General features: G+C 37.3%; 1 protein-coding gene across 1 annotated transcript; it reads right to left on the bottom strand.

The window, feature by feature from the left end:
• Positions 1 to 1,470: 1,470 nt before the first annotated feature.
• Positions 1,471 to 2,508, bottom strand: LOC145159126 (thaumatin-like protein 1b). The gene is made up of 2 exons (XM_079078034.1): positions 2,416 to 2,508; positions 1,471 to 2,293 (listed from the first exon to the last, which is right to left on the bottom strand). Exons 1-2 carry the CDS (start codon positions 2,465 to 2,467, stop codon positions 1,629 to 1,631), a joined length of 717 nt encoding a protein of 238 aa, XP_078934160.1. The 5' UTR covers positions 2,468 to 2,508; the 3' UTR covers positions 1,471 to 1,628.
• Positions 2,509 to 18,264: the final 15,756 nt, after the last annotated feature.

Below are 18,264 nucleotides of genomic sequence, written 5' to 3'. Positions count from 1 at the left end.
GTGAACCGGTAAAGAGATCAATACTTTCCATACGGATAGAGGTGGAGAATTCACATCACATGAGTTGAATCGTTTTTGTGACGAAGAAGGAATTTCATGTATGTTGATAGTTCCTTATGCACCTCAACGAAACGGTATAGTCAAATTATGAAATCGGACTCTACTCGAGATGACACGGTGCCTAATGAACGCGAAAGATATTCCAAACCACTTTTGGGGTGAAGCGGTATGACATGCAACGTTCATCATAAATTGTACACATACTCGAGCATTGATAGGTGTGCTACACCATTTTTATGGTGAAAAACTAAACCTTGAAGACTTAAAAATATTTAGTTGTGTTACATATGAAAGAGTAGTCTTAAAACATTTGAAGAAGCTTGATGGTAGGTCACGACCATTGGTGTATTTTGGAAAGAAACCCAATTCGGGAGGATTTCGGTTATATAGTCCGCGAGAAAATAAAATCATTATAAGTGTCTATGCAATTTGTGATGAAAATAAGACATGAAAATGGAATAATGAACCAGAAAATCAAGATGGAAATGGACCGGGTACAATTATAGTCTTGTGGAGTAATGATCAAGCAGCCCAAGATAATGGTGGTTCGGACCCAACTGCAACCGAAACCGAACAACTCATGGATCCGGCCTAAACCGATGACACTGCTCACGATAATAGTAGCCCATCGCAACCCGTTGATGATTATAATAACGTGCAAGTTCCGTCCCACCCCGCTGTTCTACTCAAACTTCAATGTTGCCAAGAAAATTAAATGACTACGAGCTTAATGTGGATCATTTAATGTTGACATTCTATGAAGAATCGAAGAATTATAAGGAAGCCAAAACGAACAAGAATTAATTGGCTCGATATTACGAAGGTCATAGCTGGGATAAGGTTTATAGAGATGAGATCGTTGCTTGGTATGCAAGAATTACCCTCGACTCAGAAATTCAGGGGGTGATTGTTGGAGAATTAATCTGAGTCCAATAAGGCAGCTGGCGTGTTTGGATCAGATCACAAGAACTTGGAGTGTTGTCCAAGGTTTACAAGTCTTCCTTGAGCCATAAGGAATGCTTATATGGAAAGTATTAAGAAATCCTAGTTCAATACTAATAAGATATGTTTAGTATAAATTAGATAGGATCCTGTATTGTCTTACATCAGATTGAAGTTTTCGAGTTATGTTTCTTCAATAAAGTCATAAATGAGTTTTGGAATTCCTGTTTTCTCTATTTCTTTTCTTTAATAAACCACTTGATATAAAAGTTTCGTAATTTTCATGAGTATATTTGAGATTATCCTAACATATATGCATGAGTTCCAAATGCAAATGATCATTTATGTTCTTTTGTCAAGAAGGAAGCATAATGATCATTTATGTTCTTTTGTCAAGAAGGAAGAATGAATATTGAATAGAACATATTTCAACTATGATATCTTTTAAATATATATGTTTAACTAGAATTAGATAAAAGTATCGTACTGATATGATTTATTAACCAACTAGGTTACATTTATTCTATGTAGTTGATTTATTAATCAACTAGTTTATATTTATTTTATGTTGATTTATTAATCAACTTGTTTACAGATATTTTATGTCGATATATATGATTAATACATCAAGGGCAGAATGTAATGAGATAATCAGGCCCGGTAGGGCACGTAAAAGTGCTTGACTTATCGTCGTAGGCATAACTATAAGCCTTTGGGCAAAGATTTTTGAAAAACTTGGAATAATTAGATGGCGGGCATGTCTCCGGTGTATTGTTGGCGCCAGTGCAACAGTATTGCGGCTCGTTAAACTCCAGGCATGCACTTTTGCACCCGCTTGTGCTACCGGATCCATCCTTCACAGCCAACTCTGATGGGCAGCTAGCATTTATGTCAACAGGACAATCGGTGGTTGGACAACCCCCGCCTTGTGGAACCACAGAAACCGGTAGATTAAAACCATCAACAAGGCTAACATCGTAAAAGTCTGTAGAACTCGCATCTGCTAAGGTGAACTCAACTAGGGTTGCAGGTGGGGCTGCACCAGCACCGTTGCATTCTACTTGACCAGAACCACAATCTCCGCTGCTGCAACTGTATCTTCCGCCATTGTTTGAACAGCCGAACCGAGCCCATACTCGACCAGACCATGATGGCGTCATGTTAATGGAGTTTGAGGCTTGGGGTGGCAGTTCAAATCCTGTTGTCACTGGTGTTCCAGTACTGGTCAAAGTGCCTGGTGCAATGGTGTATGGGCAATTGTTTTTTATTGTGAACACCGTTGAACGAACACCTGCAAAATATTTGATTTAATAAGCATAATATGCATGGAAAATCACATATCCAACGATCAACAAAGATCAAAACCATGTGTATTGTATGTAGATATATGCATGCAAAAAACTAAAATGTTACCATAAATTAAACTGATGGATAGGAAAAGGAAGAAGAGATGATGAATCGCCATGTTGAGTACGTTTTGTTGAAGTTATACGAAAATGGTTGAAGGGAGTTTGGGTTTTATAGGAGTAGCTACATTAATTAGAAATGGACACGACAACGACAAGCTACATATTTAATAATAATAATAATAATAATAATAAGCTCCATTCAATACGTCACTGCGTTCCTTCGGTAATTTCCGATGTAATTTTACCGTCGGTAATCTGTAGTTATTCCTCCACTTTTCTTGTAGTGAAAATATTTAAGTTCTTAGAATAATCTACATCATGACAAGTTCAAATCGGATTAATCATTTCAAATTCCGACGATCTCTTGTACGTAGAGTTTTTTTTTTTTTTTTTGTAAAAATTGGTTCCTTTTTGAATTAGTTTGTAGAAATAGGTTTGTTTGAAAAACCTTTGTAGAAATAGGTTAGTTTTTAGAGGGACCCATAATTCTATCACTAACAACTCCTATTTACTGACGATCTAACTAAAAATTAATATGTATTTGCATTTTCAACCCTGACTTTTTACAATTTCAGCCTTTTTAATTTGATATTATTTTTCATTTACCTCTTTTATATATAAAACTCCAACTTTACCTCTATTATATATCATGAATAATTTACTTTATTTAAAATATATAGTTAATTATAATTTACATAATATTTTTTAAATACATACCACTATTGAATAATTTAAAATATATAGTTATAATTTACATAATTTTTTATTAATAATTTTGTGTATTTCAAGTTATTGAGAGATATATTTTATTATTTTATTTCTTAAAAAAAACATATAAATTAGAATTATACGCTTTAAATAAATTAATTGTGTGTAATTAATAACAGTGGTAAAACATGGTGTTTTCAATAATAAAAAAGGTAAATAAAAAGTAGATAAATTTTGAAGGGTTAAAATTATAACATATGAAGGTTAGAAATGTAAATATATTAAATTTTTTAGTTAGAATAGGACCGTTAGATTTTTAAAGCTGGTGGGGCCATTTTAAAAAACAACCTATTTCTACAAAGGTTTTCCAAACAAATCTACTTCTACAAATTGATTTAAAAATCACCCTAGTTTTACAAAAAAACTCCTTGTATGTAGATAGTATCTAAACATTTACTGCAATTTATCAACAAAATGAAAATAAGCATCGCGTTTCACATCCCACATAACATAAGAACATACACAAGATTGAATATATATATATATATATATATATATATATATATATATATATATATATATATATATATATATATATATATATATATATATATATATGAAAATGACTTATATGGGTAACTTTTGTTTTTGAAACGGCAAACTAACTAATCTACTCCTAAATAACTACTTATGTCTCCACCGAGATTTGAACCTCTAACCTCTCATATGAAATGGTCACTCCATACCGCTAGGCCATTGGCCCTTTGGTACTTATATGGGTAACTATGTTTCAAAATCGTTCAAAAAATACCATTCAAGTTAGGTGTGTCCAAAAAACATCATCCAAGTAAAGTATTTATACAAAAAAACACCAACAAAGTACATTCTTTGTTCAAATTTGACCTTTGGTAACCGGCAATTACCGGTAAAAAATAAGTAAAGAAAAAAAAACAATAGGAAAATGACTCAAAGAGGTAACTATGTTTCAAAATCGTTCAAAAAACACCATCCAAGTTTGGTATGTTCAAAAAACACCATCCAAGTAAACTTTTTGTACAAAAAACACCAACAAACTATATGTTTTGTTCAAATATTACCCACCGGTAACTGGTTCTTAAGTGTTAAATGATAATTTGGCTTAACTATTATGATATGGCATAATAATGATTGACAAAACAATAAATGATATATTTCTCCTTTAAAAACCGATTTAGGGTTTCTTCATGAACGAATGACTTATTCTTCTCCTATGATTGCTCGTCTTCTTCCAAAGTGATGATCTCGAACTCAAGTCCAAAACTCTAATTCTTAACTTAAGGCAAAAATGGCTCCTTTACCCCTGCCTCAATGGACCTCCCTCCCCCCCCCCCCCTAAGGCCCAAATCCATAAAAAGCTCAAAAAGGCATCTAAGGCCTAATATGGCCCAAGAACCCCCAACATGGCCTTAGCCAAAAAATGACCTGCTACAATCAGGTGGGCCCGAGGCATTTTTAAGTTAGGCATCGGGCCCACCTGATTGTAGCAGGTCATTTTTTGGGCTTAAGGCCATTTTTAAGTTAGTTGTCGTCATATTTTATATTGATATATGAATAAACCATTTATCATATTTTTGTTACAGTTAATTTGTTATTCATATATGAATAAGTAGTATAAATAATATTTCAACTATAAAAAATTAAAAATATTTTTTTATTAATAAGTGAATAATGAATGTATTGTAGTAAAAATCTAATGCATTTCTATTCACTTATGAATAACGATAGCTGAAACAATAAAAAAATAAAATTTTTAATTTATCTTAAAACTATATCAATATGAATGTCTATTTGTAGAGAATAAAAAATTATGAATTTTGATATATTTAAAATCATTTTTTGATAAAAATAGCTCCTTAAAAATTAAAAAAGGAAAAAAACTATGTTTTTGTATATATTAAGGTAATGATTACTATAGTTTAAGGAAACATATTTTGTTAAAAAACACATGTCTTTTCAATTCCCATTTCTGCCGGTACGATGGAGGCTTTTGCGACAAAAATAAATGAGTTGCTGAGAATGATTCTCCCATTCCCAACCTTTTTTATTTTCTCAATTGAACTTACCGCATATATATATATATATATATATATATATATATATATATATATATATATATATATATATACACACACACACACACTAGGTGTGAGACCCGTGTATTAAATGAATTTTTCTTTAAAAAAAATTAATATATTTTGTTAAACATTACATGTTTAATAATTTACAAAACTGAATTTGAAAAAATATTAATATTAGCTGTCAGTAAACCAATTTTTGCAAATTTTCTGTAAATTATCATGAATTTAAAACGGATTGGCCGAAAATTATGTTCTTCAATTAGAAATGTTGATTTGAATTTAATATATTAACTGGCAAATTACGTGAGAATTTATGGAGACATTTAAGTTTTCTTATTTTCTTTATTATATTTTTAGATTAGATTTTTTTATAATTTAAAAAACAAAGTCAAAAAACCTAAAATTTGCCAAATGGATTTAAATGAAATTGAAAAAACTAAAAAATGTCATGTGACATATTGAATTAGGTGGTGACATGAGATAAAAAACTTTCATATATATATATATATATATATATATATATATATATATATATATATATATATATATATCCTTCTAAAGAAATGTGTCTTCCAAGTGAAAAAAATTCATTTAGAATTCCGCTCTAGAACTGCGTCATAGTTGCGATACATACTCAAGAAAAAAATTAATCCTACTATACACATAAAAGTCAATTAGAATTCCACTCTAGAATAATCAGCTTGCAATATGGTAACGAGTTTTCGTTTTTTGTTCACGTTCTTGTTCTCCTAGAACTTTCGCTAATAAACTTTTTCTTACTAGAGATAATCTTTGTTTGATTAGGTCATTAGGATAAGAACAATGTGATTTCTCGTGAAGGATTTTCCACCTAATTAATATAGAGGATGAGTCCACGCCATCGTTCACAGACATATGTTTGGCACTCTTCATTGTTGATTGACCATGATAATAAATATTACCTAAAACTTTGAAGGCTATTTGGGTGGACAGTGCGATGACGGGTTTTGTTTTTGGGTCGGTGGTAATGCCGATGATTCAATTACAACCATATGGGTTGTGTAACCCGTGACTCTTCAGCAAACAATAACAATTTTAAATGTTTTTTTTTTTAAATTAAACTTTTTATTATAATTTATAAATACCCCTCAATTACATTTCGAAACCACACCTCTTCTTTCTTTCAATTCCAATAGTTTTAATCTTTAAATTTTATTAGCTTTCAATTCAATTTTGAAATGGATGTAATTCCTTGGCCAGTCGTATGCTTAGAATGGTTCGAAATCTAAGAGTGGCGTCGGTCAGAGTATACACTAGCACTTTCGAAAGTAGCCAGTGTACTCAACATAGATCGTGATATTTGTGTGGATTAGTTCTGGATAATTTTAAGCATCATCTTGGGGTCCGAATCATTCAACACATCAAAACGTCATCAAATGGAAAGATATGTAAAGAAAGGTGAAAGATTTTAATGTTATTGTCACCCCACAAGATGAATAATCGGGAGGTCCGAAAACGGAAGATTGAGTTAGAGACACGGTGAAAGAGGAAGCAACATGTAACGCCCCAAATTTCAACCCAAATTTTTCGATTAAAAATTTATGTATTTATTCAATTCACAACTACATGATCTTGAAACATTTATCATAATATCATTAAAAGTTACCAAGTACACAAGTCCCCCATTGATGCGATGCAATCGGGTCGTGCCCCTCCTTCAATATAAGAAAACCTGAAACATGTAAACCACAAATCGTAAGCACAAAGCTTAGTGAGTTCCCTAAAATACTACACACATCACAACACAAATAAACATCTATGGGTTATCAGCAACCCTAGGGACTATCAGCCGTCCCAGTGGGCTAACAGCACGCCCGGTGGGTTATCAGCAACCCTAGAGACTATCAGCAGTCTCAGTCACATATAAACAACATAACACAATAATAACAGCTAGACCCAACTGGTCATCACAAATACAACTATTCTACCACACAAGCTCATACAAACATGCGAGAGTCACAAAGACAGCTAGCATCCTACATACATAATTTAGTGAGCCGACATTGGTGCCTTCGACTCACGAACACCGGGAGAAGACTCGCCTGAATCGAAGAACCCTGAGACACTACGACACGATGCATTTTATGCATTGCTTGCACCCGCAAATCCACTAATACCAGAACCAGATAAAATATTAATTAATAGCCAAAAACCCTCAAGTTTGACCAAAGGTCAAACTTGGTCAAAAAGTCAGCGATCAACGGAAGTTAAAGTCAACAAGTCAAACTTCAGGCTGAGTACGCCCAACGTACTTAGCTCGTACACATGGCGTACTCACCATCCAAAATCGGGACCCTATACAAGTACGCGCAACGTACTCGAAGGTACACCCGACGTACTCGACCAAATGACACTTTTCCATTAAGTGCTTAATATCTTAAGTCCTTTCATCCAACACTCAGATCTAATCCCACAACATGATTCTAAGTCATAAAGTTTCCACCTTTATGACTCTCCATGTCTAGAAAAGGTCCAAAAGCTAAAACCTTAACTTATTAATCCATTAAGACATCATGACACTTTCATGGAAGGTATAGAAGGATCAAGATCACATTTTTATAGATCCTAAAAGCTCCATAATGGATAAAGTTTCCAACTTTATCCATTAGAATGGCCGAAACCACCAAGATCTAGCCTTTAAGCATCAAATGGGACCAAAAGTGCATCTTTTTCAACTTAATCCATTAAGTCCAAGTCTCCAACCTTTAGATCTGAGTTACAATGATGTTTAGATGGATAAAGTTTCCAACTTTATCCATAACAAGGTCACAAACTTTAAAGATCTAAACTTTATGCACTAAAATAACCAAAAGCTCATAACCCCCAAAACTAGCTAGATCTAACAAATGCATCATCAAGATTCAAACTTTATACCTCTAGAAGATAGATCAAGGTGAACAAATTCCAGATCTACAAGCTCCAATGCAACCAACACTTCTCCAAGAAGTTCCTTCTTCTCCAAGGTGCACCATGCATACTCCAAAGCACTCAAAATCACATTCTTTTAGATCACAAGGCTCAACTATGGTTAGGATTTCATGGAAGGGGTGTTGGAGAGGTAGAGGCTGAGAATGGAATGGCTTTGGGGAGTTAAGGAGCTTAAATAGGGCTCAAACCACGAAAATAGGGTTTGGGCACTGTTTGCATACGCCCATCATACTCCTGGTACACCCAATATACTCAGGATTCCCTTACTAAGCCCATCGTACACCTCCTTGTACGCCCATCATACTCAGCTTGGCCCAAAACCACCCAAACTTCAAACGGTCATAACTTCTTCATTTCAACTCCGATTTTGATGATATTTATATCCACGGAAAGGTATTGAGGAGCTCTACAACCCTATCTAATTACTTTTGACTTAAAACACATCAAACTAAAATCCATAATTCATAAAAGAGGTCTGAAACACTACTTCCCATTTTACCCTTTGACTCCAAAGCGCAAACCGAACTATTGGATCACATATCTACATTACCCACATCCAAATGGGCCTAAACCTCTCTTCCCTCAAAGCCCAAAGCCTTCTGATACTTGATCTTCGGTTAATGGCCCCAAATTATGAAATGACTCGAAAGAGGGTGTTACAACTCTCTACCACTTAAATTAGATTTCCTCCTCGAAATCATTCCTTACTATCTCTTCTGTCGAACCAAACGATCCTGACTAAACTCCATAAATAACGAAGATGACTGGGAAAGTCACCTCACTCCGATAACCATCCACCCTTACTACCGTCGAAGCCAAAATAGCGGAAAGTCACAAGCCCTAACGAAGAATGAACCACAACTTTTCTCTAAGGCCACGAGTGTCCAACCGCTACTCCTGAAACTGAAAACCCTCCTCGATGTCTAACTCCCAGGAAGGCAAGACCACCCGAAACCATTTCCACAATAACTTAACTTCATATCCCCAACCACACAAACCTATCAGTCCTGAACAAATTTACGAATCATACTCAAAAAATCGACCAACCAATGCTCGAACGAACACCAAGTCCACTAAACCCCAATGCTGGCTACAAACCGAACTGAGTGATCACATCACATTGGCCCCAAACCATCTAGGTGATGATCTAAATCATCCTTGAGAATGCCACGAGCCAAGTCATAGACTTACGTCACTGTTACCACCGCCTACAAACCTAGTGAATGTTACGGCTGCTCCGCAGTCTTATAACACTTCCACAACCGCATCCTATCCTAGTGAATGCTACGACTGCTCTGCAATCTTACATCACATTCACAACCACACACTAACCTGCTGAATGCTACGACTGCTCCACAGTCTTATATCACATTCACAACCACACACTAACATGGTGACTACTACGGCTGCTCCGCAGTCTTACATCACTCCCATAACCACACATTAACCAAAACACTTCGAGACAAAACCCTGTCTACCGGACTCTATCAGGTGTTCGGATCGTGCTTCAAAACCCAAAGCCTTCATCAGACAAGAACAAGAAGAGAGGTCCTAACGTAACCCTCGACCTGAACCTGACCATGAATCCATATCATTTGCTCTGATGCTCATCACCGACCAAAGAGCACTATTTCTTGCTTAAATCTGAACCCTCTCAACTAGAACTGGCTCTCTAGTTTACTGGCCTTGCCAGTTAATCCTTAATTGAACAATATCTTACCTGCACCACCCGATTATCCGTTCAAGGCCCCACCGGCCAAACGGTAATCTACTCCACGCTCACAATCTCGACCTATCTTGTATTCTTCCCAACCTCAAGGAACCCTGGCGCTCCTTCTAGATATACCAATCCAAAACTCTAACATGGGCATAAATTCTAATGTGGCTCGCGCTCGGAACTATCCTTGGCAGCCCCAAGTGATCATCCCTCACTTGGATTCATCTACAATTTGATAACTTCATAATCATTGGATTACCTATCCATCCCACAATCTTCCCACCTAATCACCATCACATTGAGCTTACTAGACTAAGATTCCATGATCAAACGATATCGGGTGCTCACACCCCAAACCAGATGAAGCACTTTACTACTCTCGACCAAGATTGTCGTATCCCAAAGTACCTTCCCTTGATACAACTCAACATCCTTCTATAATCCCAACTGATGACAATATATATATATATATATATATATATATATATATATATATATATATATATATATTAAACCTATAATATTATAATAGCATAAGGGTTGAATTTTAAACTATAAAAATTCTAGGGTTTGGAACTAAAGTATACATGAGGGGTAACTTTACAAATTCCAAAACTTGAGAGCAAGTTTTGAACAATTCAAAAAAAAATTGGAATCCATAACATATGAGTTTAATATGGCTTTTAATGGCAAGACTCTTGAAAATCCATAACTTGAGGACAAGTTATGGAGGTCATAAAACAATTTATGAAAAAAAAACTTTTCAAGTTCATAACCTATGGTTTTTAATAATCTCATTAAAGGAAAAACTTTTGGTTTTCCATAACTTGAGGACAAGTTATGGAATCCATTAAAGGCCATTTAGATCATCTAATAAACTAACAAACATGTCTAACAATATTCATAATCTAGATTAAACTCATATGAACAAGACAATAAAAATCAAACAATTTTCATGTAATTAGCCTAACCATTAAACTAATACAAAACATGAAACTTTTGACAATTATCTTTTGCATTGGACAAGCATGAACATTACACTCTTGAAAACAGGTTTCTAGGTTCAAAATACAGTTTAGGGTAATGATCCTAATCCAATTGCAAGCCAAAACTCGAAATTCTGCTCACAGGGGCATCACCACGTCGTGGTGGGCATGCAGAAACGAAAATGGCAGATTTTCAAGTTTGGAAAAACAAGTAGCATCAAGTATAATTGAAAACAACCCTAGGCTCTGATACCACTGATTGGTTTTGAGCATTCTAACACTCCTATGGTGTACATGCAACCCTATGTGCTTTGGATCTATGTTTTCTCTATTATACATGCATACATTCAAAATTCCAAAGCATCATCCTAACTAGCATGTTATGAAGTAGCTATGCTATAAAATTCTAGTTAGATGACATACCTTTTGATGGAGCTTGAAGTCTTAAACCTTTAAGAGCTTAGTGCCCCAAGTGTTGCATCTCAAATGGTTCACACAACACCACCAACAATTGGAATAACTTGAGAAGAAGATACTTGTGCTCCAAAATTCGGCTAGCCCTCTAGATAAGTCTTAGTGCCGATTTTGCTAGCCTATGGGGTCTTTATATAGTGTGCCACATGTAGGGTTACACCATGCAAACCCTAATGTGCATGGCTTTTCATATTCTTCATGATCCATGGGTTTTAACCTCTATGGAGTATCCATGGATCACTCCATGGGTTTAGCCCAACATGAAGAACTATGAATCATAAGCCCACTATATAAGGATGAATGATTTACATAATCAATCCCCATTTATTTAATTAGTCTCTTTTGATCACAAAATTAATTCCAAACTAATTCTTGATCAATACTAATTAAATAATATGATTTCATATTAATATATTAGAACTTATAATATATTAACAAATCATAAGTATCCTTTTTCTCATTTGTCTATCCAAATTGTTCTGATGTCATGCAACCGAAATGGACCATGCTACTCTCGGGTCAAGTACATACCAACAATAGTTATGGGCTTAGACACCTAATCCAACACCAACAGCCTGGAATTTAACTAAATCTATTATTACGGGTTTACCAGTTCGAACTTTGGAACCAATTTTCTAATATTGGTGACTCGCTCATCATTAGGGTTGCTTATTGATTTGAAGAATAACTAAACTAAACACGTAGTGTATCCTGATACCTAAAGTTACACTAAGGTATTACCATATGCTTAATGGGCATAGAACTTTTTTAATGGTCTCTTCTTATGGGTTCCCAATCGTAAACACTTTCTCCCTTGACGTTGATCCTAATGCTAAAATCCTTTGCCATAGGTTAACTAAATCCTAACTATGGTTGAAAATAAAGTCCTAATTCTAGTGTATCCATTGAGTACCTGACGCTCTCAATGGCAAACTATACTAGCAAATGAATTCATGATCCTCTATTGTAAGGGTAAATCCTACATCCTTGAATGTACGAACCTATACGGTTCTCTTGGCTATCTGATTCGTACCTAGGAGTTTCTAAATCCTATTACTCATATGAAGATGAAAGACCCATCTTTCCTTGAAAAGCAAGAAACTCATGGCCTATGGGTATTCTAACAGAAGACTTCATTCTTCTGTTACCCGAAAACGAACTAACTATATTCGCCTACTCGTGCTTCTACTCTCCTGGACCTTGATGTTAAAATTGAAAGTTGAGTCGCCCTTTGTTCTTTCTCCTTAAGGGTCGGTTCTCCCCCACTTGGATTCGACCCATCATATGCTGCTATTTGTAACTTAAGCTAGCTTAGCCTATGTCATCTGTGTCTCCTTTTGACATGGGAAAAACTCATGTTTTTCATATCCAATGACATTCAATATTTCTAATGTACTACTACTACTTGTATTCTTCACAAGCGACTCCCTTAAAATAGGATCAACACACGACGTTGGGAAATACACTGACACATTTGTTTGATTATCTTAATACTAGCGACAATATCGAAAGTAATCATTCCATTTTTATTATAATATTGTCGTCGTACATTTATTACATTATTTGAAGCCTAAGAATACTATTGACTTCTACGACGTGATCTCACTCATGCTGGAGCTTTTCCTCGATCAGAAGAACAACAATCCATGTTCTCCAGTGCTTTCATTGCTTCCTCTGTTATGAGTTGAAAGGCTCACCCTTTGACCCTTGGGGCTTCAACTCCGCCTTGTCTTCCATCTGTTATCCTTAATGTTGCAGGTGTTGGAGCTTGTATTGCACCTGTTGGGTTCAGAAGAGGGCAGTTGGTCTTGATATGGCCCATTTGGTTGCAGTGGAAATAGATGCACACTCCATGTGCTCCTTGCTTACATTCTCGGCTGTAATGTCCTTCCTTGCCGCAATTGTAGCATATTACTGCACGAAAAATCCCTTCGTGTGATTTTCCACACTTATCACACCTTGGACCTTTCGGTTCTCCAGACATTGAATCTGTGTTTGGATCTTTTGGCTGCTGGTTGGGACGGAGCTGGAGTCTGCCTCTTTTCATTCGCTTAAGTTTCCAACTCAATCTCCCTCCTTCTGGCATGGTCTTGCATCTCTTCCATGGTCTTGTATGGATTTCACGATACAAACTCTTTGATATCGGTCTTGAGTATGCTTCGGTATCGAGACATCTGCACCTGTTCTGAGGACGAATATTTTGGGCAGAATAAGGCCCTTTCTTTGAACATCTTGGTGATCTCGGTTACCGACTCTGTTGTTTGCTTGAGCGACAATGTCGATTCGTGGAAGTGGGTAGCGATTTTTGATAGTGAGCTTATTTAGTTCTCTGTAACCAATACACATCCTAAAGGATCCGTCCTTTTTCTTAACAAAGAGGACCGGAGCTCCCCAGGGTGAGAAGCTAGGTCGGATGAATCCTTTGCTCAAGAGTTCGCTAAGTTGGTTTGACAGTTCTTGCATCTCTGTAGGAGCCAACCTATAGGGTGATTTGGCAATGGGCGTAGCTCCCGGCACCAGGGCAATTCGGAACTCGACTTGTCTTTCTGGGGGTATCCCCGAAAGATCTTCAGGAAAGACATCCGGGAAGTCACAAGCCACTGGCATGTCTCGAATATTGACCTCTTCCTTGGACTTATCCACTATGTGAGCTAGAAACGCCAAGTCCTTCTTTTGTAGATACTTCTGTGCCTTAATGCACGAGATAAGACGAAGGTTCGTACTGGGTTTGTCCCCGTATATAATTAGGGCTTCGTGGTTAGGGAGATGAAGGCGAACGGCCTTCTCGCAACACATAATTTCGGCATGATGGGGACTCAACCAGTCCATGCCGACAATCACATCAAAACTCCTAATAGTTACAGGCATCAAGTTTATTTGAAAGACGTGATGATTTAAGGTTAGGGTACATCCTACATAGATTTCCCCAGTTGATTCTGTTTTCCCATTAGCCATTTCCACCGTAAAGGTTTCATTAAGCTTTTGGGGTTGTTGTTTTAGCAAGTGTTTGAATTTATTACTCACAAAGCTTCGCTCTGCCCCGGTATCAAACAGGATGCATGCATATGAGTGGTTAAGGAGAAACGTACCGGTGACAATAGCGGGATCCTGAACCGCTTCTCCTTGACCCATAGTCAGCACTCTTCCTGCTGCTCCTGTCGCCTGGTTGTTTGTATTGGTACAACTTCGCTTGAAATGTCCGGTCTTCCCACACCCATAACAGGTATAACTGGGTCCATCCTTTGTGTTGTTGTTGTTGTTGTTGTTGTTGAGCATCTGGTTTTGTGGAAGCCGGGTCCTACAATACTTTGCTGTATGGCCCTTCCGGTTTCATCTTGTGCACATCATCTCTCTGCATTCCCCGTGGTGATGGTAGTTACATTTGTTACACTTGGGAAGATTCCATGTGTACTGTTTTGGAGCATTCGGCGTGGATGAGGCTGGAGCATGTGGTGCTGTGGTAGCTTGGGTTGCTGCATGGACAGTCACTGTCTGTTGCTTCTTAGATGATTCAGAGTTCTGTTTTCCTCTTCTCTTGTTGTTCTTCCCTTTCTTATTCTCTTTTTCCTTCTTAACATCCGCTTCCACAATCTTAACACTCTTCTTGCTGCCATGATCATACAGTTTCTTGGCCAATCTTTTGGCGCTATCAAACGTCTCAGGGTTTTCCGCAATGACATTCCCTTGGATAGGTGCAGTTAATCCCCAGATGAACCTCTCAATCTTTTTCCCTTCTGAGGTGATCATACCCGGACACAGAAGGGATAGCTCGCTAAACCTGGATATGTATGCATCGATATTGGAGTTCTGAACTGTCAAGTTCCACAATTCTTGTTCCATCTTTTGTATCTCGCCTCTAGGGCAGTACTCTACCAACATCATTTCCTTCAGTTCTTCCCAGGGCATCGCGTTTGCCACTGGAAGGGTCATGGCATCGATGTGACCGTTCCACCATGAAAGAGCTTGATCAACAAAGGTACATGCTGCGAACTTGACCTTGCACCCATCTGGACACCCGCAAATTTCGAAGACGGATTCAATTTTCTCAATCCACCTCTTTAGGGCTATGACACCTCCCGTTCCATTAAAGGTTCGTGGCTTGGCGTTGGTAAAGTCTTTGTAAGAGCATGTCTTGGTAGGTCCTTGATTTATTCCGTTGTTTGAACTTCCAGCCCCCTGCCCGTTTCCTCCGCCATTGTTCCCTTGGTGGATTTGCGCCATGGCTGCTGTGACTGCAGCAGATACAGCTGCTTGAAACACAGCTGAGTGGACTTCCGGTGGTGTCGGTGGTTGGTTATTTCTGCGGTTTGGTCTCTGCGACATCTTGCTGTTACGGAACAGAAAGATGTTGAGTATGTATTGTTTTTAAGTTGGGAATTTCGTGAATCGGTTTGCGCATCTAAGTGTTTCCATAATTTACACTAAGCAATAAGAACATATAACACATAACAGATAACAACATCACGAATAAACACATAATATTTTCCACTAATATTATCCGCACTTTGATACATGAAAATTTGCTCGAAAGAGAATACATAGAGGTACAAAGTTCGACAGCATAACGACTCTATGAGTAGTGTAATCACTTAAACATGGAGTCGGTAGTACATATCAAACATAAGGGAACATAGCACTAGTAGGGTAAAGATGGTCCTAATACACTAGGAAGCGCCCAACGGTGGCAGCGAGATCATATACCGAAGTGTTGTGCTAACAACTGGGCCATCTCATTCATCTCTCCAATGACTTCATCTCTTTCCTGTTCAGCCTGCACCGCTCGTGCTTCCATGGCGAATAGCTGTTGTCGTAGTGCGGCAGCCTCAGCCTCCGGAGAACGATTCTCTCTCACAGGATTTCCTGGTGGGGCAGGGTGGTTCTGATGTGTCTCGCCGATAGGTGGTGTGACGGAGGCTTCGTCTGTGCCTCTTTCTTCCTCCATATCGTCATCGGTCCCATCAAACTCGTAGTCTGTGTCCGTGTACTCGTCGGGTCCAACGCCGTGTGCTCCCCCTTGTTCTTCCTCGGGGTCGTCCTCAATCATTCCGTGGGCCACTAAGACCTGATGAAACTGAATGCCCTGATGCTCCTCTTCCATGGTGACTGTGAGGGGGAACACGTAAGGAGGTATATAAATAAACTATTATTACTCCTAAGATTTGTTATTTAGATATAAAAAGTTGGGTTGATGCGCTCTTCTTGTTTAACAATAGGGTATGCCTTAGGTTTACTGACCATCGCGATCGTTCCAGGGCATGTGATAGTTGTACTATGAAGAAATGTAGTTGATCAGGCTACATTCATCCCTAATACAATCGTGAACAGTCCTGGCTTAACCGGGATGTCAGGTTCTCCCAATCATCTTATTTGATTTGTTATTATGTTCATTTTTCTAAGTCGCACAAGTAAGAGTGTTTATTAGCACATTTTATTTGTTTTGTTCAGAGTTATTTAGTCCCTTGTTGGGTTTATAGTTGCATATCAATGTGTGGTTAGATATGCCAGTTCACTATAAACAGAGCTCTGATACCAACCTGTCACACCCCCGAACCAGACGTCGGAAACGTCCGAGGGCTCGCGTGACTTAAATTGAAATATCATCACAATGAATATACATGAAACATAACACATTCATCACCAAACATTACATAGTACAACTGGCATTGTTTACATCAAGTACATGGTTTACATTACATGATCCCAAAATATAAAGTGTTCGATGATTAGAAACTACAAAAGAAACTTTCAACACACTAGATGCTTCCTCGTTCTAACGGTTACCTGAGAATACAAGTTATTTTGAAAACGGTCAACATATATAATGTTGGTGAGTTCATAAGTATGTTTGATGTAAAATAGTTTATGTCGTTTGTAAAACCCAGAAAATCCGATATTTTCTGTAATAAGACTTTTCACGAAAATGTTGTGATGATCCTGTAAGTATATGCGTGAATGATTTCAAAACGTGTATAAATGAGAAGTTTGCATTATGGTTATTGAAAGTACAAGTGAATAAGATTGGTTTCCCCGGAAAACCTGATGTTTTCCGATAAAATAGTATGATTGTTTTGTATTATTGTATCGTCACAGCGAATGACTATGATTTCCCATGATTACTTAGATTGTATTGGATCTCTATGTGAGTCGTTATAACCATGCATGATAATGACTAGTTCGTCTGTCTTGGCATTCTAGTGAACGCCGGAATTGATCTTAAGATTTTGTCACCCTAGACTGCCCGAGTCTAACTGTAGCGAACAGCTTAGGTGTGGGGGAGTCACCCCCATATAGATCTATACAAAAACTCTCGCTCTCCCTCCAGGAGACGTTGATTATAACTACAGACTACGAACGACACTTATTGGTGTCGCCCGTTATTACTCACTTAATCCAAATGAATTTGATTAACCTTGATTAACGACCTGATTTTGTTTACTTGAATAGAAGGTAAGCCTAACATACGAGGAGAAGAGGACTACTAGGCCCTACTAATTACGTATGTTATTTAAGACTGTCGAGTATACGAAAGACGCGTTGGCCCATTTCGCATATGATTTATTTGGACCTTACTAGCAATGCTAATGGGCCACCAAGGCCCAATAGCATGTAAAAGCCATTGAGGGTCCCTTAAGCATGTGATCGGGTCACAGGAGGCCCAATAACATGTATTATTTATGTTAGGCCCAAAAGTCATGTTAATGGGTCACGAAGGCCCAATAAGCATGATGAGAATCTTTCAAGCCCAACAGTTAGAATGTTTACTTGTTTTGTATAGTATTAGTGTTGCGAAGTTGTTTAATCGATATGTCGTAATAATCACCAATTTGTTTTATAACGATCCATAGATTTATAAAAATAGATATTTTTCTATTTAAACCCATAAG

This window comes from Lactuca virosa, chromosome 2 (genome assembly GCF_052849685.1).
Source record: "Lactuca virosa cultivar CGN04683 chromosome 2, Lactuca_virosa_CGN04683_v6, whole genome shotgun sequence".
In the NCBI taxonomy this organism is placed as follows: domain Eukaryota; kingdom Viridiplantae; phylum Streptophyta; class Magnoliopsida; order Asterales; family Asteraceae; genus Lactuca; species Lactuca virosa.
The sequence above is the reverse complement of the archived record's forward strand: the minus strand, read 5'-3'. Positions and strand labels throughout refer to the sequence as shown.

What these genes read in the sequence shown, in the direction of transcription:
- LOC145159126 (XM_079078034.1), bottom strand. Translation starts at nt 2,467, where the DNA reads ATGGCGATTCATCATCTCTTCTTCCTTTTCCTATCCATCAGTTTAATT. An exon ending in ATCCATCAGTTTAATTTATG is followed by an intron (nt 2,294 to 2,415) that starts GTAACATTTTAG and finishes AATATTTTGCAG; the next exon opens with GTGTTCGTTCAACGGTGTTC.